This window comes from Bactrocera oleae, chromosome 6 (assembly GCF_042242935.1).
Source record: "Bactrocera oleae isolate idBacOlea1 chromosome 6, idBacOlea1, whole genome shotgun sequence".
Taxonomy (NCBI): Eukaryota; Metazoa; Arthropoda; class Insecta; order Diptera; family Tephritidae; genus Bactrocera; species Bactrocera oleae.
This window is the reverse complement of record NC_091540.1, coordinates 72,560,780-72,588,738: the sequence shown is the minus strand read 5'-3', so window position 1 is coordinate 72,588,738 and position 27,959 is coordinate 72,560,780. Positions and strand designations below refer to the sequence as shown.

General features: G+C 34.4%; 2 protein-coding genes across 3 annotated transcripts; one reads left to right on the top strand and one right to left on the bottom strand.

The window, feature by feature from the left end:
- Window positions 1-97: 97 nt before the first annotated feature.
- On the bottom strand, window positions 98-7,350 carry LOC106619652 (uncharacterized). Of its 2 annotated transcripts, XM_036364090.2 has the most exons (7): window positions 7,097-7,350; window positions 1,365-1,555; window positions 1,226-1,309; window positions 970-1,160; window positions 706-916; window positions 527-643; window positions 145-371 (listed from the first exon to the last, which is right to left on the bottom strand). In XM_036364090.2, the coding sequence occupies exons 2-6, from the start codon at window positions 1,412-1,414 to the stop codon at window positions 541-543; spliced, it is 639 nt and encodes a 212-aa protein (XP_036219983.1). In that variant the 5' UTR covers window positions 1,415-1,555; window positions 7,097-7,350; the 3' UTR covers window positions 145-371; window positions 527-540. The 2 variants fall into 2 exon arrangements, with proteins under 2 accessions (XP_014093321.2, XP_036219983.1); XM_014237846.3 differs by lacking the exon at window positions 7,097-7,350 and having other exon boundaries at window positions 98-371; window positions 550-643; window positions 1,365-1,552.
- Window positions 4,004-27,881, top strand: LOC106619647 (Peptidoglycan recognition protein LA). The gene is made up of 9 exons (XM_036364073.2): window positions 4,004-4,567; window positions 9,764-9,955; window positions 11,228-11,463; window positions 11,880-12,086; window positions 12,238-12,375; window positions 19,832-20,777; window positions 24,134-24,361; window positions 27,268-27,428; window positions 27,501-27,881. Exons 1-9 carry the CDS (start codon window positions 4,270-4,272, stop codon window positions 27,879-27,881), a joined length of 2,787 nt encoding a protein of 928 aa, XP_036219966.2. The 5' UTR covers window positions 4,004-4,269.
- Window positions 27,882-27,959: the final 78 nt, after the last annotated feature.

The window sequence follows — 27,959 nt, the reverse complement described above, 5'->3', positions numbered from 1 at the left end:
AGAATAAAGAAACTAATTATTACCAATATATTTATGTCAACTCTTTTAAAGTACTGAATAATATTTGAATGTGTAATAAATGTGACCAGAAAATGAATAAACTAAACTTTCATTATATTTTATTACTAGAAGGGAAAAACATAGTTTCAACTTAAATCATAAGTACTCACAAATACTATAAAATTTATTTTTTGCTTACAACTAGGTGTTTATTTTCGGTGAAAATTCAAATTATCGCCGAGGCATAAAGGATCTATGCTACTTTTTTCGTTTTGTGTGGAGAATGGAAGTTCCACATAAGTCTCTAGTTTCTGGTTTATGCGACCTGTTTCGCTATCACCGACTTCCGTATTGGCTTCACCGACTAAAATCTGTAAATATGACGCATTGGTTAAATTAAATCAACTAATTTGAAAAGCTATTATTATATTTGAAAATAATGACACTTGTTTTAAATGTAAATATACACATGAACATTAAATACATCTATTTAAGTATGTTTATAAAAAAGATCTTCGAAATTTACATATAAAAGCGTATTTATATTACTTCGAATTCGTTCGCTAAAAATTCTGCACTCTTCGCATCCAACTTTGGCTGAGGCAATCCCATTAATGCACATCCTAGAAATTTGTAAACAGATCTGCAATTAGCAGATTTTAATGGTTTATTATTTGTTAATCAATAATATGAAAAACGAATTACCTTAGGTCCACCCCGTCTAACTCTTCGGGTGCAGGAAAGTCTTCATTATTTGAAATAGCATTGATTACTAAAGCAGGCTCATATAGACACAATCCTGGCAAATTCCAATTTTTAAATACTTTAAGCCACGATTCAATGTTGGAAAAGCTCAAAGAATCACATTCTTCGTGGACATTTTCTTGCGCCATTTGCATGCGCTGATTCATATATTCTGCAAATAAAAAGTCTTTATTTTAACTTTTCGCTTGTTTTAATATTACACACCTAGCACAGAAGATTTATTAAATTTTGATGCTGCTATCACATCGTCAACATTCTTTGAAGCGCAACCATTTTCCTCCAAATGGCTTAAAACTTTCTTTTTCATATAGCCATAAACATGAGTCTTCTCAGCGGACACTCTCTTCTTCCCGGCTTTCTCTAACCTCTGGTCAGAATTTTCTGGCTCGGTATATCTTTAAGAATAATAAGACAAACTCAGTCACTAGGAGGGAATAACTGTAGTAGTTGTGAACGTTACCCTTTCTTACTTTTTGCGCTTCCCACCAGTGCGTCTTCGGAACTATGAAAATGCCGCTCAAAACTTTTGTCGGGTGTTTGATTTCTGCAAAGGTAATTTTATATTGGTTTTGAACTATTTTAGTTTTAATAAAACTTACATATTAATTGCACTAGTTTCATGCATTTCTTGTACTTGTATTCCATCCATTTAATAAAATAAAATCAAGTTCAGATAAACTCGATGTGTTTACTATGAACGTTATTCGGCGAACAGCTGTTTGATGAGGAATGGATTGGAATGGACTGCGATGCTGCCATATTACAACATATTGCTATTTAAATAAATAGCCTATAACGAAACGGAACGATAAATAGATTGAAGTAAAAATATTTTTAAATACAGTATTAGATAAGAATATAAAAACGTAATCTTTTATTAATTAGATAAATTATTAATTAATTAAATGCGGGTGTAACGAAACGGTTCCTTCAATTAAGTAATTTTATAAATATTGTATATAACTCATACACTGACAGACATATTGAGCACTGGATTTCTTAGAATAACGAAAATCATTATATGTGGTATATGGGGGTTTGGGTAATTCATAGACCAATTTACATATTTTCGGCATTAAACTATAGTATGTCCAATATTATCCGTCCAGTTGATTTGTTAAGATATCTTACATATTGACCGAAATATACGGTTAAAGTCAATCAGAAGTTGAAAATCTTACATTTGGTATATGAGAGATAGGGATAGTATTGAACCGATTCTCACTATTTTCGCCATTTCCAGAAAAATATGATCTCTGAGTTTCAAATATTATATATGCGGTTTAAGGTCTACCGGATGTTTAAAAATCATGATATTATCAATTTTATGCACAAAGATACATTGTTATAAGAAAAACACGCTCTTTTAATTTTATTAAGATAACTCGTATATTGACCGATGATCATGATGATTACACATTGACCGATATTTTCGGTAAAGAGTCAGATATTGGCAATGGGTTCCACATCTTACGTTCCGGGGGCTTGAACAGTTATGGTCCGTTTTTTACAATTTTTAGACTTGAGATGGCATACCTTAAAGGCAATATTTATGTATATATGGGACGTAAGCGTGGTTGTAGTTCAATTTCGCTCACCATCGTACTCTAAAATAGGAATGTCAGGACTATGTCAGCTACCGAATTTCGTTAAAATTGGTTCAGTAGGTCCCAAGATATAGGGTTTCACCTAAAATAAAGGTGGGCGGTGCCACAGCCCTCGCCAATTTTGCATCGGCTTCTATTAAGTCCTCCCGTTCCATCTTGAGTGAAATTTAATGTCTCTGACGTATTTGTTATTGATTTGTCGCATTTTCAGTAGTTTTTAACAAAGCCGTTATATAGGGAGCGGGTGGGGTTATCATCCGATTTCACCTTTTTTCACGCTGTCGTAAGAGATGTCAAAAGTATATGGCCTGTGCAAATTTGGGTGATATAGCTTGAATGTTTTGCGAGATATATACATTAAACCTATTGCGGGGCGGGGCCATGCCCACTGCTTAAAAAGTTTTATCCCAGAGGCGACTCTCATTAATGTGATGCGACGAAATTACAGTTTTATATCTTAATTTACGGCTTAGTTATGGCAATTTATAGGTTATCGATTAATGGCGAGGTAGCGGTCCGATTACACCTATCCACAATACCGAACGTTTTATGGTGCCAAAGAACATGTGTACCAATTCCATTAAAATATCATAATAATTTCAAACTTACAGCCTGCACGGACCAACGGACGGACGGATGGACGGAAAGACACTCACCCGAATTTCAACTTGTCTTGTCATCCTGATCATTTATACATATATAATCCTAGATCTATCTCGAGTAGTTTCAGGTGATACAAACAACCGTTGAATCAAATCTATTCTACTCTGTAGCAACATGTTGCAAGAGTATACATAAATATTAAAAAAGTCGATTCAAAGTAATATATACTAACATCAAATTGTGGCAAATTATTTCTTAATCAAGTTTCGTTTATGATGTGATATACTCATAGTTTCTGTAGTAGAAATTCCTGGTTACATGTTGAATATGTACATCTGCAAATATTGAAGCGATTGATTATGAGAATTAAGTGCATTCTTTTACACCTATTTATATAAATATGGAACAAGAAAAAATATTGAATACGGTTGCACGAATATAATACCCTACACATATTAAGTAGTTTCCATAAACAAACTTGTTTTTGATCGCCCATTTTATATTACTGTTACATGCTATAGAGGTCCGATCTTAACAATTTATTCGGTGATTGTACCGTTGCCTTGGACAATAATCCATTCAAAAGATATCTCGTCTTAAAAATTGAGGGACTAGTTCGTGTATATACAGACAGACAGACGGACATTTCTACAACGACTATTATCGTCATGCTAATCATTTGTCTATATGTCTATTTTATATGGTCCACGACATTTCCTTTTGGGTATTACAAACTTCGTGACTAAATTAATATATCAATTCAGGGTTATAATTAAATTTATAAATGGATGAAAGTGTAGGGTTTCTCTTCGTTAGTATACGCACTTTTATTTCACTCACATATGATGCACGGCACACACTCGTTCGTGTCTACATACTCGTACATATGCGCAAGAGTACAACAGTGTACCGGCATATCTACGTAAGCCTGTTATCTACTATAAGCTTGTATTGGATAAATTCTCCCCATGATCAACAGAGAAGTCCGCGTTCATCTGAGTGCAGACATAAAGTAAGCTCAGCATGATCCACAGTTAGAATTCTGAAAGCAACAAGGCCGGACATGACATCGGAACACAGCGCGGGTAGTTAAACAACCTGTTTGTAAGCTAGCGTGTATAGATCTTGTGACAATCCGTCTTGTTTACTCACTTGTTGATGATATGAATGAGTATGATAAAATGTAAACAGCAGTCGTAAATGTGAAGAAACCATACGTTGTACAAATTAAATTAGTAGGGAGTGTACAAAGTGAAGTATTTAAAATAATATTTAAAAAACTAACAAACAAAAAATGGATGACGATCGAGCAAGTGTGCGCTCAGCGAACAATCTCAATCCACTCACCTCGGCAGCAAATAATGCTCTATGGAGTCTACAGGGAAACATTCCCGGCCATCCAGTGAATAGCTCCCCTGCAGCAATACCACAAAACATATTCGCGAACCCGGCGATTCAGCCTTCGAGTGTGATAAACCTATCTAATTCGTCCGATGTCGTTATAGGGCCTATGACCCAATATCAGGGTCCCGTAACAATATACCAATATATGGATGCGACAGTGGAAGCACGATCGACGCAAGCGGGTGGAGGTAATTATTATGCACCTAAAAGCTCATGATTTTTTCCACGCTTCTGAAGAGGTTTCGGAATTTCCAAGCTTTTTCGAGACTTTGTTTGCTTTGTTTGGTTGTTTACATCTACACATGTATTCACACATGTACATATTACATTTGTAATGAAAGTTGAAAGATTTGTAATGAAAGTGTGTAAGAAATATACAAACATTACGAAAAATTGTTTTAAGCCGAAGAACTGAACTTTAAAAAAAAGCAAAATTATATAAATATATGTTCTATATGTATGGTATATAAAACTATATATTATATAAGTATAGTGTTATTGTAGACATTAAATTTATAAACATTCACAGTTCATGACATTTTTACTTAAGACAAGCTATTTTTCAACAACTCCGTTGGCCCAAGAAACCCAACACTCATAGTCAAATAAATACAGAATCCGGTTGTGATTACAAACGCGCGTCTCTAACTACATGAGCAGGCTTTACAGGCTATTCTCACTATTCTGTCAGCTTAAGGTATCAATGTGTATGGTATATAGGTGTTAGAATAAAAAAATTTCCAAAATTCATTCCGCTGTATGTTGTTTACAATATATAATATCTTTTGTACAGAGGTGTCACGTAGTTTTCCTTCAATAGTCAACTGTTCAAGGGTCAGCTATCGGCCTATCGCTTTGATATTGCCTAAACCTCCAAATTTTGTTCCTATATTTAAAGGTTTTTGATAAAATCTATCCAGGAAAAACAGGAGTAGGAATATTACATATCCTTATTAGCGTCGATTTTTGGACATAATTGTCAATTCGAAAAAGTTCGAGCCTTCGAAATACAATCATGATTCGCGCCCAGTAAAGTACGACCGCCAGAAAATTAGCGTTCATTTATTAGCTTGAAATATTAAAATCATGGATATTTTATTTATTTTGTTACTTTTTTCTGCCGAAAATTTAAATATTATACGTATAGGTAATTAGTTTCACAATTACCCTTAACAACTATTGTAAACTAATTAAAATAAACCTTACGTGCGTATATGCATACAAACAAATATATACGAATATGTATATATACATATATACATACATGTACATAAATTTATGAATATAGGTATATGTAGGCAGAGGAACTGTTTAAAAATGATTAAGATTAGTAAATTTCACCAGACAATCAATTTTCAATTCGTTACTATTTATAAAAAATGTATCACGATCTATTCAAATATACTTATATACACATATATTAATTTGTATATTTGTATATGCCATACATGGAATTACGACATCATGGTAATTAGAGTTTAGCATTTATTACTCGCGCAAATTCCCAGAAATAATCGCACTCGCTAATTTGTAAGTGGACTTGTAATGTACTAGTAATTGGCACTGCTTTATATGCCTGGCGGTTACGTTTTCAACAAACTAAAATTAAAATCATTCGAATGCGGTTAAATTTGCTTTCCAATTTGTACTAGCATGTTCATTAATAGAAAATGTGAATCTTAAGTGCTTATATTCATAACCGTTATTTTTTCAGCTGTGGTAAAAATGTCGCCAAATTTACGTTACTTATTTGAGGTAAAGTTTGAATAATGTTCTCGCAAATATGGTATAGCGCCAGGTCGTCTTTTTCACTGTGTTTGCCAACTTGACGGCCAATCAATACTTAGATTAGACACAAAGGTGTAAGGCTTTGCTATTAACAATATTTTCTTTTTGTTTTAACTTTGTTTGCTAATGAAATAATCTCCGCTTCAATCTTTTAAAATGGTCAGCTTGGCGTATGAGTAACTTTTCTTAGTTTCAGCGTTAGGTAAAAGAAATTTGGAATATACATATGTACATACAAATATGTATATATACATATCTGTAAACACAACATATTCATGAATTGGAAATACGAAGTTTACAATGTTCGAGAATTTAAATTGCTGGTCCAAACGTTCGTAGCCTTGGTAAATTTAAAATTTCTTACGAAAAATTACTCCTTTACAGCCATAATTGAAACATGCCTTCATTCAGAATCAGAATATGAATTTGAGAGAGAGCAGTGTTTTCAGCTCTCCGAATTTAATTCCGTCGAAAGTTTAAAAAAATTATGAACGAATTACACTCAGAAAAATCTAGTGTTTATATACCATATGTTTTTTCACGTTAGTGGCCACATCAATTACATGTGTTTTGATAAACACATACATGTGTACAAATACATATATATGCCTGCGATTATTAGGGTGATTCATACAAATTGAACATTGTGAATTTTAGAGTTTTAGAAAATCATCCAGCAGTTACAACAAATAACTGTTTTATACTGCTACTATCTGGAATGAATAATAGTGATCACGTTATAATTAGTCGCAAACCTCAAAGACGTCATAAAGTTGTTGCAATTTCTAAAAGACTAATATGAATCACCCTAATACGACCGTACATCATAGATATACCATACAATTTACACATTCCGATAAATTTTAAATTGTATATACGAGTATGATCAACAACGGCACTTGAGCGTTTACAATACGTGTCGGACTTACTTGCATAGAGTGAACAGAGTCAACGTACCAGGAAACAAAGATTTCAATTCGCTCCCCGCTACTCATGTTATAGTTTTACGCTTTCTTATATACTTGTGCACTTGAACATGTCTACCAGCGATAAATGGATATTTTTGCGATTCCCCAGTGAAAATAAACCATCACACAACCCTCCAGTCACTTGTACCTCATTAGCACAAAGGTGATATCACAAATCGCACAGAGAGGCGAACTCGCCAATCGACTATTTGACCAGTTCGCCGAATAATCGGTTGGCTTGCTGCATGATTGCTTGTTTCGCTACTAATTTGCCCATCCGCCAGCGAGTGGTTCTCCGGCTCATTGTTCGATTTGTCAACTTTTGAGTAAAGTTTTTCGAAAATCCAACCATCGCATTTAGTAGTAAATTCGCTGAGCGCTGTTAATGCGGTTTTACGACGGCGCATTGTGACGAACACGAATGCCTCTGATAACGCACATATCGCGACAATGACGTTTCGATTGTGTTCAACTTTTTTCATCATAAATAATTGATTTCGCGGCGAACGCGGTAGAGTCTTCATTGTCGCAAATTCATAAAACTGTTGGAAACAAAGCAAACAACAATAAAGAGAAAAAGTGTGTCAATAAGATATAAGCAATTTGAGCAAAGAAAGCATTGCATATAAACACGAAGTGAAATCAGTGCGGAACGAGTGAGGAATATGAGCTAAAAATAGTTATTAGTGACGTCACATTCAATAATGTGCATTCGGCTGTTAATCATGACACATAAAAAACTGTGAAAATTCTAAAACGCCCCATTCTTCACTTTAATCAACATATTGTATAATTTGCAAAATAAAGTATACGGCAGCAAAAATCGAATAAGTTGCCCCTGTAGGAGAGGTTTAACTCACTGTACAAGCACAACCATAAGGTGACTTTAGAACTGCAACTGCAGCTGTAGACACCAGAAGTCAGTCCATGAGCATTATTAATTATTTTATTTAAATTTATATATTATTCTCCGAATTAACTCAAGAAATAAGAAAAGGGAATTGTAAAATGTTAAATATATAAAACGGTTGTTAATTCATTTTCTTTATAATTAATCACCGTACTTTTCAAGTCAAATTGACCGTTTATTGGATATACTTGTAGGTACATTTTTTGCTTGCTTTTTACAACTGTAGGAAATTATAACAAAAAGAAATATTAAAAAAATGATACGGCAGTTGTAACAATTGCCAAGGTTCTGTTTTTTCGTCCTTTAATTTGACATAATGAGAACTGTGCTCCACAGGTTAAACCCATTACATTTCATTAAATTCATTAAGCATTTCCGGCGAGCGTTTCTTATTTGTATGCACTTACATATACATTTTTAGAAATGAATGTGAGTAATAAGTGTTGAACTGACTTCTTTTGCGAACCACACGTTCTTATTGAAACATGACGAATGTGGAAACACTAAAGTGCTTATCAAATAATGTGTGCAGTGCTAAATTTGCTGGCCGCCAACGCTGCATGTCATTGCATTTAACCGGGGAAAATAAATAGCAATTAAAAATTAACATTTTGAATAACTGCATGTGCAATTATCATAAAAAATAAAAATAAAATATTTGTAAACATATAAATGACATTTTTATGAACAGCTGAGAAAAGTTGAGCAAAAACACGTTTATATTCCCACTTGTTGCGCACCGGAGAAATATTCAACATACAGATTCTATGTGCAGAGCAAAATATATGTAAAAGGAATTGATCGGTTGATCTAAATAAATAACGCTAAATTTATAAATTTTCTGCCGGAAATGCCACAAGCGTAAACAAAATGAAACTGCTGTTGAAAGTGAACTCAGAAAAAGCTCGTAAACGCTACGGCGGCTCTGCTAATTTGCCCGCCACCCCCGCAGCGCCTGCGACGATCGCCACAACAAGACGTTAGTACCAGTTTAATTAATTTTCACTAATTGTTTGTCGATGTTTTAGAAATTGTAAACAAAATAACAACTGCGCAGCTGAAAGCTCATAGCAATTGTATTCGCCTCCCGAATTTTTTTCACAAATCACCATTCGCAACACTTGTCAAATTCACCTTTTAATAAAACATAGAAGTAATGTGGTACTAAATTGACTTAACTTAACTTCCTTTCGAATGACTCTGAAGCACTGAAAATTTTAGTTCTTATATGTATGTGCATCCATATGTGTATACATTAGGGTGGTGTGATTTTTACTTAATTTACTTTATTACAATTTATACATACCTGCAAAAAGCCTTTTTGCCGCAGAAATTAAATAATATGTGATGCACACCCATATCGTTTGTTGAGAGGTTCTCTGGAATGAAATAATTTCCTACTCTTCGTAGTTTTCCCAGGCAGACAATATTTGTGAAGCAGTGTTTATTGCAAAAAAAAAGAAACACTTGCGGTGTGTGTTGCAGCACCAAACAAGCTTCGAAACAGTTATTTAGAAATGAAAACTTTTATCCGAAACTCAAATAATATTTCATTATTAACTTTTGAACAACAAACTAAAACTTGATCTCGAAATATTGTCAGATTGTACAAATCGAAAAAGTATTATTTTTTTTCTCCTTATGATCTCAACTAATATTTTAACTTCTCAATTAACAAACTCGCTTAAATTGTATTTTGTCCTGTTTTTTTCCCTCAGGAATCAACCAAAATAGGAGTAATGTAACTACCTCAATCTTCCAAAAGCTTTCCATATCCTCCAAGCTACTGTTGCTGCTCATTGTTGTCGTTATAATTGTGGCCGTAGTGATTATTTACATTCAGATACAGCAAAGTAACAAGCAGCAGCTCGGGCCCATAGTGTTTGGCAATACCTATGAGCATGGCACATGTAAGTATATCGATAAAGCCATACCCGACGCGAGATTACTTGCGTGGAAATTTATGATAAAAACATCTATGCATCATATAAAAACTAAATCATTGTTTATTTAAATTTACTATTATCATACTACTTTTATACTCTTGCAAGAAGTTGCTATATATATATTGGACGATACGAGTTGAAATCAGGATGTCTGTCCGTCCGTCCGTTTGTCTCTGCACGCTGTAATGTGAGTAAAAATGAAGATATATTAATGAAACTTCTACACATGTTTCTTTGCAAATAAGCAAGGACGAGTTCGTAGATGGGCGTAATCGGACCACTGCCAAGCCCACAAAAGCAAAAAACAAAAGTGGGAGTGACCCCGCCCCCTAATAAGTTTAATATCATCCAAATTAGCACCTACAAACAAACAACCCTTTCTGCGATAGTGTAAAAATAGGTGAAATTGGATGATAACCCCGTTAACTCTCGTTAGTAACTAAATTCTTCAGAGACATTAAATTTTATACCCAGGGTAACACAAGAGAGCTTTATAGGAGCCGGAATCAATATTAGACAGTGGGCGTGGCATCGCCCACTTTAAGGTGAAACCCCATATTTTGGGATCTGCTTGACCGATTTCAACCAAATTCTTGACATAACATTATTCTCATATTTCTATGTTATGGTGCGAAAATGGGCAAAACCGGATTGCAACCACGCCTATTTCTCATATAACACCATTTTAAATTCCATCTGATTCTTTCACTTTCCACTATGAAAATCAATCAACAATGATTGTATCGGGGTAAAACTTTGCGTGAATAATGCGTTTAAAGTGTGTTACCTTGTGACCAAAAATTGTCTAAACCGAACCGAAACTGTTCAAGCCCCTAGGTACTAAATATGTGGAGCCCAATGCCTATAGTTGACTTTTTACCGAAAATATCGGTCAATGTTTAAGATATATAATTGAGATTTATATAATAGTATGTTTTTGTGTCCAAAATGGGTTGAATCGGATGAATACTTCCTTTATTATAAAATTTTGCCAACACCTAAAGTAATTTCCCGGGCTTTGATCCTTGCAAATTGCGAAAGTATAAAATGTTCGGTTACATCCGAACTTAGTCTTTCTTACTTTTTTTAATAGGTTCCAAACTTTATGTTTACAGTAATTCATGACTTTCCGAATAAGTAACTCTTGCAAAAATTAAAACATGTATAGGCATATTTTTATTTTTACCTCAATACCTGATTATAATTTTGAAGAAATTTTTATTTTAAGTATCTTAGTTCCGAATTTAGGAAATGGACATCTGGTGATAGACCGCGAGCAATGGGGTGCCTCGGAGTTGTCGAAAACCCTAACAGCACCACTAAAACATCCGATACCATATGTTATAATAACGCACATTGGCGTCCAGTCGAAACCTTGCGAAACGGTGTACAAATGCTCAATTAAAATGCGTACCATACAAGATTCGGCGATTGCGGAAAAAAACTTACCCGACATACAGGCGAATTTTTATGTGAGTGACATAAAATAAGCCAATAAAATTTTCACGAATTTCAGTAAAGTGTTGTTGTGTCGTTGGCGTTTATTGTTTGTATCTTTGTTCACTAATTATATGCTTAATGAATAATTTAGATAATTACACAATTAATTTGGCTACATTTCATTTAGCTACTCGTCAAAAGCGAATTAGTACAATAAGAGTAATTTTAAAATCATAAAGCGAGTAATTTCGTATCAAACTTAATTTTATTTCGACAGTGAATTTCAAAGAAAAAGATAATTTTAGATCAATAAATTATCACAATTCCCAACTTGGGCAATATAATACTACAAAAAAAGATATAATCGATTAACCAAGCAACCTAATGAGAATATTCGTTCTATCCATGTCTAAATTCTAATAAAAACTATAACACTAATATTTCAAAGGTTGGAGATGATGGCAATATTTATGTGGGACGTGGTTGGGACTATGCAAACACTTACGCGAACGACACTTTGGCGGTTACCTTTATGGGTGATTACGGACGCTACGAACCAAGCCAAAAGCAATTGGAGGCGGCCCAATATCTACTATCCTATGCTATCGCCAATAAGTACATTGAGCTGGGCTATAAGTTAGTGGCGCAAAACCAGGTAAGCCAAGCTGTCAATTTACTATAGTAACCCCGACATCATTAGCGAAAATATAAGCTATTTACATCATGTTAAATCATTAAATTGTTTCAACTGCATTTCCAGTTTAATAGAAAACATTTAATGCTGAAACCATGTAAAATCTTTTTAGACAAAGGTCACAAAGAGTCCGGGTGCCAATGTTTATCGTCACATCAAAAAGTGGCCCCACTTTTATCCTTGTGGTATTGGTGACAATCTGAGGTGCGGCGTTGAGCTGAACATGCCAGATGTTTGGGATGGAAAAATGTGAATACTATCAACAGCACTATGACAACTCTACGAATAAATAGCATAAGTAACAGTAATTATAAAATAAGTAAGAGATACCAGTTCTATAGCATATAATGTATATAAAATGAGATTGGTTTTTACGAAAGATTTCTACGCAAGGATATTATTTTCTGTTATATTTATCACATATCGTACAAAATAATCTTTTGTCTATTACTTAATACTTCCACAAATGTTTAGCTTTTAGTTGAACATGATATTTGTACACAAGTTAGAATAAAAATATTTAAACAATCTATTTCACAAGTTTTATTTTACACAATTTAAAGTGGGGTTTAGGCTTCATGCTTCGATGTGTCAATGTCAAAGTGATCCAGGCCATTAAACATTCCGTTTAATTTCCTAATTCCAAGAAAAAACGTTAATTTCAAATGAACCGAAGCTATAATAACTTTCACAGGTGCATTTGTTATAGCAATTATATGAATAACTAAATCTGAATACATAACCATCCAACGGAAAACATTTTGCTAGTTCATTCTAGCAAAACAGACCTTTTATGAAGATCTTTATCATGATCGGTCAGTTTGTTTAGTAGCTTATGTTATACTGATCCGATCTGCACAATATATTTGGAGATTTCAGTGTTGCTACAAGTTTCGTAATAAACTTAGAATGCCCTGTTCAGAGCAACAATTTGCAATTACTAAAATATCTAAATTTGGATTTTGTTAACCAAACTAAATCTCGAAAATGGGAGCACTGCTGTAGACGTCATAAGTACAATCTGGTGGAGAGTGGTATAACGGTTCATATAAACACATATATTTAATTTTAAAAATACCGTTACTACAATATAATAATAAATGAAATAAGTGTGGATTAGCAATAACTTTGTGTCCTAGGGCCTTTGTCGTCCAACTTCGAAGTATCACGTATACAAGGAGTGCAACAGGTTGATCTGGCCAACAAGCGCAGTTGAAATTCGTCTTAAAATCTATTTTTGAACATTTGATTACCATACAGCCGTACATATGTATATGCACATAAATAAATAAACATATCAATATGTGTACTTCTGTAACCACAATATACCCGCAGCAGTAAATACATATATCGTTTAATAATTTGTTTGCTTAACACATTTAAGCCCACATTCTGACGATTACTTGGAAATCGCTCGCTCTTGCCGAAGGCTGAGCGCGACCAAATGAACGAACAGGTGCTCCCAGCAGCTCAGTTGTACTCTTTTAGTTGGAACACTACCATAACACCAATCAAGCCGGTTCAACGCACATCCGCACAAACCAAACTCACAGCCGATGCCAAGACGAGTATTTAGAAGCTGGGTTTTCCGAGCTTTGAATTTATGAATATCATGTTCTGCTCTCTAGTGGACTTTTTGCTCGGAGTCGGGTTTTAAACGCGTCACAGCGACAGTGAGCACAGTTACGCTTGTCAGCCAATACACCACTTAAAAGTTTCGCTAAATACATTATCAACAATCGGTGTGCGTCTGCCCAGCTAAGAGCGATTGAAGCAATGTGGTTGTTATTGTAGTTTTATGATAATTTAATTAATACAATTTTTATGTAAAATGAGCTGAACATCGTCGGTTTCATGATTCACGTTTAGGTATATAATAATATATCGAAGTGTTTTAGTGTCTTAGCATGTGTTAGGATGTGTATGTTAAAAAATTATTGAGGTTCACAAATAAATATTTTCAAAATCTCCAAAAAATTTTCATTATCAAAAACTTTTGGACAAATGCGTACGTGTAATGTATGAAAATATTAAATAAGTTATTTAATTGGTGAATCTTAGTAGTGAACAGAAAATATGATACCCAAGCATTTATGTCATCTCCTTTACCCATTTAGGCTGTTTCCATAACTTAGTGTCTTCAAACTTTGTATATTTTATAAATAAATTGCAATTATCGAAGGATCTTCTAAAGTCCCTTATCTTAGTTCAACAACCTCGAATGCATTTTCCACTAATAAATCAGGCTAACCGCAACCACAAATGTGCACTCATAATTACATACGCAGAAATGGCCAGACGAACCGAGTGCAAGTTAGCTTGAATTTCGTAAACTATATTTTAAAGTAACTGCATAAATCGGTTATGATTTTACATATAAAGTTTTCTAAGAACTCCTCAGTCTTCTCGGTTCACTGGTACATATATCTTTGTAAGTTCGTTTGCAAAGGTACTCAAAGTTTATGATATCTTTGCTAATTGAGCTTGAAAATTTCTGAACTCACCCCTATAAATTTTCGTTCTCGACCAAAACTAAATCATTATCTTTGCCAGCGGTCGAATTTCACCTGATTAAGGCAAAATAGTTTTTCACTATTGATTATTGATTTCATTTATTTTAGCAATTTACCGGATTTAATTTTTTGTATACTTCGAACATGCTGCGTAGTTTCTTTCACCACATAGTAAATGTCTTTTCCAATGTATTATATATGTATTTGAAATGTTTACATAAACACCAGCACACGTTCTCCAAGGAAATATTATATACATAGATAGAAGAAATTTCCATATCGGAAGATGCATGTCCATTAGTTCATATAACATATGTCCGATTGATAAGCGAAAAACTCGGTTCAATCATTTTCTTGCAATTATTTTAGGAAGCATTAATTAAGCTCCGTATTATACATACATTATTAAACGTACATTCTTGCATTTAGGAATTTAAAGTTTTGCTGCAGTATCCAGAACAGTGGATCTAGGCTTCCAATGCCGACTGCAAAAAATTCCATACATAAATATGTATGTATTATAATATTAATATATATTATAAGTGCTTAAATTTAATTCAAATCCAATTAACTTATAACGTACTTCCACATTCAGTTATTTAGTGTGAGCTCAAGCTGACCGCGATAAAGGTAAAGAAACTGCCTTAAGCTTCCGAAACTTGTTTTGAATTTTTACGCGAAATGTGTGTTAATAGTTAAACAATTTATTTAAATTTCATTAAACACGTTCCAATGTTTTTTCCTCTTTACTGAAAGAAGTAAATATTGAAAAGGAAACAGAGTAGATAAAACATAGAGGAACTTTATATTTACTTGAAAAAGCTTACAGTGACGTCTATAAAAATTAGTTTATGTACCATTTGGTTAGTTTGGTTAAATGTTAAGAGCAACTTGAAACTATGAAAATAGAAAAATGTATTAAAAAAATTTGGAAAATAAATAAAGAAAGAAAGAACAGGCATTTAACTATTGTAAAGGGTTCATTTTCTGCTTTATATAATAGTGGGATTCTTAACCTTATTACAGGCAGAAACTAAGCTATACTTAGTGAAATATTACTAAATGGTAAAAATTTGTATCTCTAATAAGCAGTCGACATTTGGGAGAAGAACACCATTTAATCAGTCTTCGCTGGCCCGAGATAACAAGTTTTACGGTGCAAAACCTCCTATCTACCGAAAACTGGTTGCCATCCTTTTAGCCAATCCAGATGCTGATTTACACTTTTAATTAAAATTTAACATATCAAAAATAACTGTAAACCATTTTGTATTATAAAACAAAAAATTGTTTTTTCTGTCTTATTTGGTCAAACTTCGTGTTTTTTAAATGTTTCCCTATTTCTCTCAAATTTTCTACAGCTTCCTCGGCAGTACTAACTTTTAAAAATATTAACGAATCCTCAGGAGATTGCATACATAAAATATTTTCTTCAGAATTAGAGGTAAGACGTAGAAAAGATATGAAAAATAGAATAGATATAAATATTACAAAAGAGTTTAAAAGCTCATTCATACGTTAGTATTCTATTACTTATTCTATACTACTAAATGGCGAAAATTCAGGCTCATTAGTTTTTCCTTACCCCGCTATCTTTGCAAACAAATATTCAAGTTCCTAGAAACCAAAATTTAAAAACAGTAATAGTAAAACTATCATCTTTACGAGCGCTAAATTTGTTGTGTCCCGTTCATTACATATTTACTTGAGGCTGTAAATACGAATGTACGAACATAAATAATATTTAATAAACAAAAATAATAATTTTATAAAAGGTAAAGTGAAGTGCTCTGACGCTCTACGATGCTAGACAATATTAAAATTGTATTTAAAAAAGTTTTATTTTGTTTTCTTTGTTTACTATTGATTTCTCAGTGTGGGGCGAATTTATAGAGAGAACCTCTCCATTTCATTCGGTTCATCGCAATGTTAACAGTTGTAAAAGCACACATATATACAAGTGGAGCAGCGTGTTGGAGAATTCACAGCTTCAGGTACGAATACTCGGGCTCGATATCGCTTGATCGAGTGAGCTTCACTCAGTTGATCACAAACGCTTCACCGCACCGCCAATACCATATATACCGGTACGGAGAAACGCAGGCCTGTGGTGACTTGCTTGCTAAGTACATAGAGTTTTTGTGTAGAGATTTTGAGAAAATACCGAGCAAAAAACCCTATAATTTGTTGTTGTTGCTTCCAGTGGAAACGAGTTGTGCGTGCCCCATCAATAAATATACAAATGAATTAATAAAAAGGCATTTAATTGCCATGCAAATGAATGTGTAATTAAGTAAATAAATATTTATGAGTGAAACGAAAAATGGATATTTTACATTAAGCTTTTGTTGGCATTTAACGAGTACGAAAAAGAGCTTTAAGTGAGCAACGGAGTTTCGACGTGGTCATGAGAAGAGGGTGGGAATCACTGCATTACACACCCACACAAGTAAATCAAAATGAAAACAAAAAAATGAAAAAACTATTTGAAGATAATGTTCATGTGTGCATGCATTTAAGAATAAAAAGTGTGAATTAAGACGCTCCAAAGAGTGTTGTGCTATTTAGTGTAAAACAATAACAAACTTAATTTAAAAGGATAAATCTTTAAAATTCTCCTACAAAGGACTATTGTTTTGCCAACACAAAAAACTCAATTCTATGTAAGTTCGTACAAATGGAGTGTTCCAGTAGATCTATATATGTATCTTTTGAATAAATACGCTTGTTTCTAACAAACTCACAAGAATGCTAGGAAAATTGATTTAACTGTACTTTACAATTACAATTAACGGTGCAGGGTTAGGGGTATTCCAAAACAGTCGTTTCATAAATTAATGATAATTGTCTCGATTTAACAACGTGTACAAATAATTACCAAACGAGTGGCTTTTTAAAACCTGAACAGGGTATATTAAGTTTGATACGAAGTTTGTAACACCCAGAAGGAAACGTCGGAGTATAGGTATAAGTATGTATGTATATTATGATCAGCGCGATGTGCTGAGTCGATTTAGCCAAGTCCCCCAGTTTTTCAGATATCGATTTACAATTTTTACACGTTCTTTTCTCCCCAAAAAGCAGCCATTTGTCAGACCCGCCGATATCGGAACACTATAGAATATAGCTGTCATACAAACTGAACAATCAAAATCAAAACTTTTTTATTTTACGAAATATTTTCACTAAATTTGGCATGGATTATTGTCCAAGGCAACGGTACAAAGGACTTACGAAAGTCATAATTAATTTTAGATTTCCATTTAGAACAATGTAACTAAGTAATTTAAATAACTTTCAATGAATGCCCAAGAGATTGAGTCAAGCAACAGGATCGGCACCAGTGTTTTTGGTGATTTTATCCAAAAATTTTACAATTATCTAACCATTCCACTTGCAACGATCTTCGTACGTCTTTCAGGATGTTTGCAACTTCAATTTTATCTCTCGACCTATGCGGAGAGTTTAGCATGCCTTGCGAAATTTAGGTTTATGTAAACTCGCTCACAGCTGAGAAGCAGAATATAACAGTTTTGCATTTATGTACTTTATTTGTGTGTGTGTGACACACACACTCATAAGCACACCACATAAGGCAGGTTCCAGAGATACTAATTTAACCCCCTTTCATGCCGAAAGTAAATTGTCTTCGTTTGCATGACTTTTTCGCGTTATCATTTCGCAGAAATGTATTTGTGGAAACGTTTTTGCGAATGATCACTGAGCAAATACGCGCAAACACATGTGTATGTGTGTGTGGACTTGTGCGCGCGTGTGGGCATGTGTACGCCGAACGAAATCGGCAAGACTGCCCGTCTGAAACGGTCGTCAACTGTGCACCTTAATGACGGAAATAAGCTGGGTTGTGAAAACAACAACAACAACAACAAAAGTGAATTATCAATTTGTGTTTGTCTCTGTTTTGTTGTTTACTGCCGGTTGCGGATACTTATTTATTTTCTGTCATTTAAGTTGTGTAAACACATTAGGGTAGTTCAAGTAATTCTTATTAATTATGTGCGCGAATACTAAGTTCTTGAACTAAAAGAAATTTCAGCTTACTCTTATGAGAACTGTGAGTTTGTAGATGGGGATTTGGAATTGTTCCTTAAAAACAGAGCAAATATTGGACTGGAAGAATTCTCAACTACGGAAAACTACGGATGGCGGCCTGATTTGATACTACTACGTACTAGTATGTAGGTATGTTAACTAATTGACGTCATGACAGCTCAGTTTCAATTCGAATTGTAGGCTTACTGACGTGGCCCCACATTTTTGGAAGTATGGATAAGCGTTTATGTTTGTATGTGTTTGTAAGAATTAAAACGTTTCTAGTAGTTAGGTTCTATTTTCCTGCCATTCAATAAAGTCTGGCTGGCTATATTTATTACCACAGTCTAATCTTATGAACACAGACATTACCTTGATTTTGACACGGATTTGCCGATCAAAACTGTATGCGTTTCTGAAACCTTGTCTTCGATATTTGTCCACTATATTTATTTAATGTACACAGATAAGAGAAAAAATATGAGAAAAGTTAATTCCAAGTCCAGATGTAATTAAAGCGGCACTGCAATCAGTTCAAAGTGAGTCAGCAGCAATCTTGGGTGTAAAATCTCGAAATATGAATCGAATTAAGGACTCTAAACTCTGATCCCTCAAAAGTACTTACCCCTAGAACTACGAAGATTTACCATATACCTATTTCAAATAGATCTCTCTCTATGAAAACTAGAAGCGTAGTTGATCCAAGTGTAACATAAATTATTGGATGGACCATGAGGAATCGTAAGGCTTTCACAATATCGTTGCTTGAAGATTTCGGACCAATCTCCTTAGTTTAAAATAAGTGTAAACAGAAACATTAACCTTACAGTTAGCGTCTAATAGCTAATCAAACCGAAGACAAAGTCATAATAAAATTATTTGTTTGACTCGCAATATTATTTGCAATCTTGTATTGATTATTCCTTCTTTCATTACAGAGCCCCTAAGCGAAGAGATAGTTGTGACATGTCACCGGATATACAAACATTGTGATAATACGTATCAAAAGCATATCGGCAAAGATAACTGAGGGCTGTTGAAAATATGTAATGCAATAAAAACGAAAGTACATGTCTTAGTAATAGCAGTATTCGTAACACAAGTATTGATTACGACATTTAATACAATGATTAACAAAAAATGTATTTAAAGAATGATAATGAAATGAACTCAAATCCGAAAACAAGTGCCCATCTGAATGTTGAAACAGTAGCAGTGAAGCCAAATGCATTTAGTGCCACATCAGCAGGAGAGGAGGCACCAATAACACCCTCAACATCGTCAGCTGGCAGTTACGTCTCTTCAACAGACTCTGGCGTTATCATTACCGACTACAAAACTCTACAAATCAACAATGTAGATATCAATCGCGACAACTTCAATTGCAATGGTACAAGTGGCAACATCGCAAAAGATAAGAGCCACAGCAATATCGCCGACTGCTATGACGACAAGCGGAGGCGTAGTGTGGGAAGTTTGAAAACAAACAACAATATTACAATAAATACACAAATTGATAATAATAGCATAAGTATTGAAAATGTAATCAATGTGCGGAGGCAACGTAACTCATCCGGCAGCAGGGCGTCTTCGAAGAATGGCTCGCCGGCTGTGTCGATACGCAGTAACACCATATCGATCATATCGATTGATGAAAATGCCATCGACTCCAGTGTCGTCGACTCGGACTCGGACTTTGAAGGACATCACAGCGGGTGCGTCGTGAAAAAGCTCGGTCAGCAAACAACCTACGAACCAAACCACCCTAATTTGCCGAATATTAATAAAGGCATGCAAGTGCTAAGTCAGACTATAAGTCCAGGTGCAATAGCCCCAACAGCCGGTCCGCTATCCGAGACGATAATCAATGGAGGTGCGCTTGCACCGCCCATACTCGGCCCTCCCATGCCGCCGAATTCCGCACAAATCGGTAGCATCGCACTCTCGAATTCCACAGATGTTACCTTCGGCGATAAGCATTTTTATGAGGGCCCCGTAACGATACAACAGTTTCTCATTGATAGTCGTGATAAATGGAAAAACGGTGAAGATGGAAGTGATAATCCTGCTTTCACTGGCGATCCAGGTGAGTAATACTCCAAACCAATCCACCAATTTCGTGCACTCAAACGACTGGAATTTGTTGTTTATGCATGAAGGCACTTACGAGCATTAGAGAGCATTCTCGTGCAATTACTTAAGGCTTCAGCATCGTTTCTGCGACTCACACCTATAAACTTGATGTTTGGTTGTTATTTGAGTAGTTAGATATCTTTTCACAGTTGATATGCACTTACATACTTACGTATATGTTTATGTTGTGTATGTATGTATGTATATATATACTATATATAATCACCTTAGCAATTGCGTTCTTCTGAGGCAAATATTCAATTGTGTGTTGCGCAATCATTTGCGAATTCGTATTCATTTATATAATTATATATGTACATAGGTGGATTTTATAATAACATGAACCAGCATAACAAACCCTACAAGAACAGTAACAGTCATATGACCGGTAATATGACAGTCACAGCTGAAAAAATTTTGTCAGCGCGAAGAACAAAGACTCTACCATTTTCTTAAGAGCCTTGTGCAAAACCTGATGTAAACAAACGTATGTGTGTGAGTTTGCATCTCTCTTTAATACATGGGTGTTCGGAATTGATTTACTATATGTCTATGCTGCTCACTCTCATGCCTTTTTCTGAGTCATTGCTGACCATAAATCAAGCAAAGCTGCCATTTGTCAGTTATGACTGTAAATCTGTCAGAACTGAAAAATTCTTTTGCGCAGCAGATAATGTAAGTTTTATTTCTTTAATAAATATACATAAATATAAAAAGAAATGCAACAAAAATTATAATTAAATAATAAATTATGAAAAGAAATTTTCACTTGATTCCATCTTCTCCTATAAATAGCTCTGCGTACGTCTTTCCCCAATCAATGGATATTTCTGAATATAATATATATATAAAATTTAAATGGAAATTAACTAAATATATAGTTTTATTTGAAACTTATTTAACTTACGTATGTAAGTATATTATATTTGAAAACTCCTCTCTTTCATGAAAATGTATAGTTTTACCACCACAAAAATTGTGTTGCGCAGTTGTTGAGAAACTTATATGGAATTTCATGCATCCTTTTTTGAGAAGGTTCCTTTTACGCAGAGAGATAAGTGTTAAAAAATTATGCTTAGTGTTGACAAACGTTCTTTTTTTGACAATCATCAACATTGACAGTCATTTTACTGTTCATTTGACACAGATAGTACTAAAGGATTCAGCTATTTCATTCTTACACATAAAAGCAATATAATTCGAAGATGTCTCTTTTAACAATAAAAGTGACGGTCAACCCATCAGCAGTTTCTTGTAGGGATATATGTATACCAACATATATATATATGGTATTCATACATTCATTGTTTGTTTACACGAATATATTTCGGCATGTTTACAGCAGGGAATGATTTAATCTGTTGAGGCCATAAATTTTTGCCGAAATTATCTGTTGATGGAAATCAAATATGCTAACCAGCGAGATGCTGCACTCATAACTGCAATGAGCACGACGTACTCTATGTACATAGTCATAAGAACCATACGCAAATTCAAATGATTTTCACTTATTCCACTGGCCACAGCGTAGGCGGGTTCGCCATACATACCATACATCTAGCTTGTGTAAAGATTTTGCGCGGCTGTGTACGAATCGCCGTCGTTCAAGGTTTTGGGGCAAGAACATTTCTAAAGTGTACCCGACTTTCTTTTGCTGCTGCACTTCAGCATTCTCCTAATCTCGTAAATTCAAAAAAGATACACAGCTTTGTAATATTTGGATTTTTGGAAAAATTAAATGTAAGTCCCATGTGAGTTGAACACGCGTTATAATTAACCAAAACCGCAAACACCACAAATTTTTCCTGGTTGTTATGATATCTATGCTGTAACCGAATCGATACGCTCTTTTGCATCTAGGAAACATATTTAATTTGTTATATTTCGTCTGTCAAGTATTAAGTGAATTCAAATTTGTACAATAATTAATCAAAGTCGGTTGTTGATTAAACTTTATTAGCTAAGATGCAAAGGATTTTCCAACGCGTAGTTTGTTATTCCTTTCTTATTCTCTCATGAATTAACGCAATATATACGAGTATAAATAAATTAACGCGGTATATATGTAGATATGTATGTAGAAATGCAAAAGAAGGCGGTGCAAATCTGCCTTAAGCAGTTTTTTTTTAATCCCAAGTATATTTATTCTCATACGAAACGGACCCAACGCAATCCACATATGTTCGGAATTAGCCGAGTCAGAAAAGGAAAGAAAGTTTTTTAAGTGTTGAGATCCAAAACTGATCGGCTATAGAAACAAAAATTTCACCCATTAAGTCTTTTTAATTTTGAAAACTGAGTCAGATAACTCAAATGTGCTGGAATGAGAATTAAAATCATGACATATACGGCGGAATGGTTCGTTTCGTTCAAAATGTGATCTACAAAATTTAAACAGTAAGGTTCCAAACTACCTCGAAAAGCGAATCGGGATAATAAATTTAATTTCAGACAAAAGAAAAGAACTGCAAACAGTTTCATTCAGGATTTTTACTAAGAATATTATGCCAAGCATTTCCCTACAACTAGAAAGTGTAGGTAGATTTATAAGTTTTAAACGACTAGTGTATGAAGGTAGAATTACCCTAGATATATACATAGTTATATACATATACCAATATGAAACATATTTATTAATACGCATGTGAAGTCCGTTTCCTCCTTAATTTATTGCTCATGGGGGAGGTTTAGATGAAGTGTCTATTAGACAGGTATTTTATAAAAATACAAAATTTCCATACTCTACATTCTTACATACAAAAGTATGCATATATGTATGTATGTAAATACCCGAAACTTAAACCCGTACTGATCATGCGGAGTACGTCAAACATCAGAGCAATATTTTACTCGTTTACTCTTAACGTATTGTACAAAAGGCATTTCGAGATCAGTTCGTTCTAGTAAATCGAAAAAGCTGCATCGTGCTGCAAACGCATCATATTAATACTTCAAAACATTATTCGGGCTGAGAGAAAAATGTATTTTTATTGTTCCCGTAATGAGTCCATTGGCTGGTAACTATTCGTACGACAGTGCTATTAAATGCAACGGTGAATTTGCCAATGTGTATTCTCTTGACAATCTTAGGTGATGAACCTTGTAATAATAATTTGGGGTATTTACCTTTGGAAGTTTTTGGGTCTACGTCTGTCAACAGCTTCTTATGAGAAGCTAAGTGGCAGGCATTGCCGGGCGTGTGGTAAATATTGTAGCAAATGGTTGGTTTTGGACTACACTATACATAAATAAAAAATTACTTGATATTTTTATAGTTAAACTTACACATAATATTTCTCTTATTTCCAGAAAACGCCGAAAAATCAAATAATTCGTCTTCACCGCCCGAAACTTCATATATATTCAATTTTCATCGGCGAGCTGTCATCATTACAGGCGCTGTAATACTACTTACAATATTAGCTGGAATAGCTATAGTCACCGTGAATGCTTTCACAAAACAGACGATTCGAAAAAGTAAGCTTTTAGGCGATGGCGACGATTCCAGAAAGCATATTCCAATCAATTCAACAATAGGTATTTTTAAACAAAGATTTTGGTGCTCATGGTGGTTAAAACACAGACACAATGCCATACTCATAAACGCACATTAATTACTACCCACACGTTCCATTTAAAGGTTCAGCTGAATATTCTGAAATTGCGCGAGTTACCCAAAAATTAAAAGTTTAATATATCATATCATAGTGTGTTTATCATCGTTCCCGGTATCAAGGCTCTACGGCCTCGCTTGTTCATCTCTTCAATTATATAATAAAGAACCTACTATTTCTGAGTTGTTGAAAATGTTATATTTAAATCGGTAATCCTCTAATGTGTATATTTTCAGTAGGTTTTCTCTCTAGCAAGATGGCCTAACAAAATAATGTATGTTTACAGTCTTTCCGGTGTGTCTCGCTAGAGATTCATTCATTTTTTATTTCAACGCTTTATAAAAACTCAGATTTTTGATATATTGTTATTTTCGTAATCAATTTTCAACAGTCATTTCTCTCCCGTTTTCGGTATACTATAATTTGGGGCTGTGCAGATTAATGTCGCATTTTAACTTTAAGAACAGATACCTATTTCTCGAATTGGTACAGTTCTCTATTTTGTACTGTTTTATTACGACGAATTCAGTGACAGTTGTACTCCCTTAAAAACAGCAGTTTATTGCAGTTATTTCAACTTACCTATTGGCATCATAGTGAAAAGAGGTAATTTTTTAATGTCGATTTAGCGCCCTTGAAATTAAGATAGTGAAGTAAATACTTACTAATTGTCCAAGCAAACATTTTTACAAATCCATCCACCTCTTTAAGAAAATATCAAATATATGAAATATGTTTATAAGTAATTATATTTATCTCGTCCCATCTATTTTTAAAATTGAGTAACATAATAAACTAAGAATCGTTTTCTCGGTTTGATAAGCGATATTTTATAAATGTCAACCATCGTCACTCAAATGTCAATGATCGAAACTCTCTAAGTTCATGCTAAAAATTCTGATAACACGGAAAATAATTATTTTCAGAATCCCCTCTGGATCAGACATCATACTTTGCATTCTAATGGCCACTTACCTCCAGCTTTTCAGTCCGAGATTATAACTTTGTCGACAGTTGTAAAAAAAAATATCGGCAAAGCAATGAGAGCTAATTGCAGAGCCATATTTAATATGGAAGTCCTTTGATTTCAATTATCCATTTCCTCCAATAGGTCTTTTAATTTCAAGCCTCTATTCCCTTCAATTACCTGTAGTCCTTTAATTTCAAATTTCTGGTCAAACCCCAACTCTTACCTAAGCTAATAGTGTAAAATTTTTCATTACATTCTTTTTTTTATACTCTCGCAACCTGTTGCTACAGAGTATAATAGTTTTGTTCACCTAACGGTTGTTTGTATCACCTAAAACTAATCGAGTTAGACATAGGATTATGTATATATAAATGATCAGGATGAAGAGACGAGTTGAAATCCGGGTGACTGTCCGTCCGTGCAAGCTCTAACTTGAGTAAAAATTTAGATATTTTTATGAAACTTGGTAGACATGTTTCTTGATACCGTGAGACGGTTGGTATTGCAGATGGGCGTAATGGGACCACTGCCACGCCCACAAAACGCCATTATTCAAAAACAAATAAATTGCCATAACTAAGCTCCACAACAAGATACAAGACTCTTATTTGATATACAGGATCACAATAGGGAGGGGCATCTGCAGTTAAAATTTTTTTTAAACGTGGGCGTTGTCCCGCCCCTAATAGGTTTAATGTGCATATCTCCTAAACCGCTAATGCAATAATAACAAAATTCACTGGAAGCAAATTTTAGAACCTCTACCTACAGTGTGAAAATGGGTGAAATCGGGTGGCAACTCCGCCACTCCCCATTTAACGGTACTGTTAAAAACTACTAAAAGCGCGATAAATCAAGCACTAAACACGCCAGAGACATTAAATTTTATCTCTGGGATGGTATGAGATGACTTTATAGGAACCGCGTTCAAAATTAGACAGTGGGCGTGGCACAGCCCACTTTTAGGTGAAAACCCATATCTTGAGATCTGCTTAACCGATTTCAACCAAATTCAGTGCATAACGTTCTTTTCATATTTCTATGTCATAGTGCGAAAATGGGCGAAATCGGACTACAACCACGCCTACTTCCCATATAACACCATTTTAAATTCCATCTGATTCTTTCACTTTCCACTATGCAAATCAGGCAACAATGACTGTATCGAGATAAAACTTTTCGATTAAAGTATGCCACCTTGTGGCCAAAAATTGTTTAAATCGAACTAAAACTGTTCAAGCCCCTAAGTACTAAATATGTGACCCCAGTGCCTATAGTTGACCTTCTACCGAAAATATCAGTCAACATAAAACAAGGCGGCCAGATCCACAAAGAAATCTAAAACGAGTATACTATTTGACTTTGCGAGAGTATAAAATGTTCGGTTACATCCGAACTTAGCCCTTCCTTACTTGTTTTTAAATATATTTTTGGGTAGAGTAAAGTCGATTCTTTGGAAATCGCCTGCCAAAAAGCTTTCTAGTATTTTGACGACCGTGTTCGTTGTCCCATTTATCACACTGATAACAAACAATCGTTTAAGTCGCTACATCAATCACCTGAACTGATATCAGAGCACAAGAAATATTCGTTCTAAATTATAATAATTATTTCTCACAGTATTTTAAGTATTTTTAATTCGCACATTTATCCGTTTCATGCAACATACCTACATAGTGCAGATTATGTGTGTACTTCAAATTCATATGTTAAATAATTGTGAAAGTGGTTTAAAAACAAACTTATTGGAGCACCAATCTAAAGCCAAAAAGTTAAGTTGAATGGAATTAATGTATTTAAGCCATTTCACCATAATTATACATACAGAATTTAAAAAAAAATCGATCATTTCATTTTAGCACCTTTGCCGGATGGGGACTACAAATTTAATGGCACGTTACTGATAGTCAGCAAGGATGAATGGTTTGCCGAGGCAGAACACAAAGGCGTTAAAAAGTTAAAACTGCCAGTGCAACGTGTCATTATCGCACACACTGCATCAACATCGTGTGAGAATAAGGTAGGAACCCCCTTCCCCAAAAAATTAGGATTAAAAATTAAATTGCACCATTTCCATCTTGTCATTTTGTAGCTTCAATGCGATGCTCGGGTACAAAGTGTGCAAGCCTTTCATATACACTCAAATGGTTGGGGCGATATCGGATATAATTTTCTAGTTGGAGGCGATGGTTTGGTATATGAAGGACGTGGCTGGCATAACGAAGGAGCCCACACCTTGGGCTATAACAAAGATAGCATCTGTATTGCATTCATCGGTACATTTAATGTGGAAGTGCCCACAGAAAACGACTTGAACGCAGCCCAATTACTCATCGACGAAGGAGTGAGATTAAGAGTGCTTCCAGAGAACTACCGACTTTACGGAGCCCGTCAACTAAGTGCCACTGAAAGTCCCGGAAAAAAACTTTATAGCATAATAATGACGTGGTCTCACTGGAGCAAACTCGTTTAAACGGAGTACAGATATTTTAAATTAAATTTCAATACGGCAATAATTACTAGTGTCATTGGATTGTATAATTTTATGCTT

What these genes read in the sequence shown, in the direction of transcription:
- LOC106619652 (XM_014237846.3), bottom strand. Translation starts at nt 1,414, where the DNA reads ATGGATGGAATACAAGTACAAGAAATGCATGAAACTAGTGCAATTAAT. An exon ending in AGCGCAAAAAGTAAGAAAGG is followed by an intron (nt 1,161 to 1,225) that starts GTAACGTTCACA and finishes TTATTCTTAAAG; the next exon opens with ATATACCGAGCCAGAAAATT. An exon ending in TTTTAGCGAACGAATTCGAA is followed by an intron (nt 372 to 549) that starts GTAATATAAATA and finishes TCATATTTACAG; the next exon opens with ATTTTAGTCGGTGAAGCCAA.
- LOC106619647 (XM_036364073.2), top strand. Translation starts at nt 4,270, where the DNA reads ATGGATGACGATCGAGCAAGTGTGCGCTCAGCGAACAATCTCAATCCA. An exon ending in ATCGACGCAAGCGGGTGGAG is followed by an intron (nt 4,568 to 9,763) that starts GTAATTATTATG and finishes TTTTTCCCTCAG; the next exon opens with GAATCAACCAAAATAGGAGT. An exon ending in AGTTAGTGGCGCAAAACCAG is followed by an intron (nt 12,087 to 12,237) that starts GTAAGCCAAGCT and finishes AAATCTTTTTAG; the next exon opens with ACAAAGGTCACAAAGAGTCC.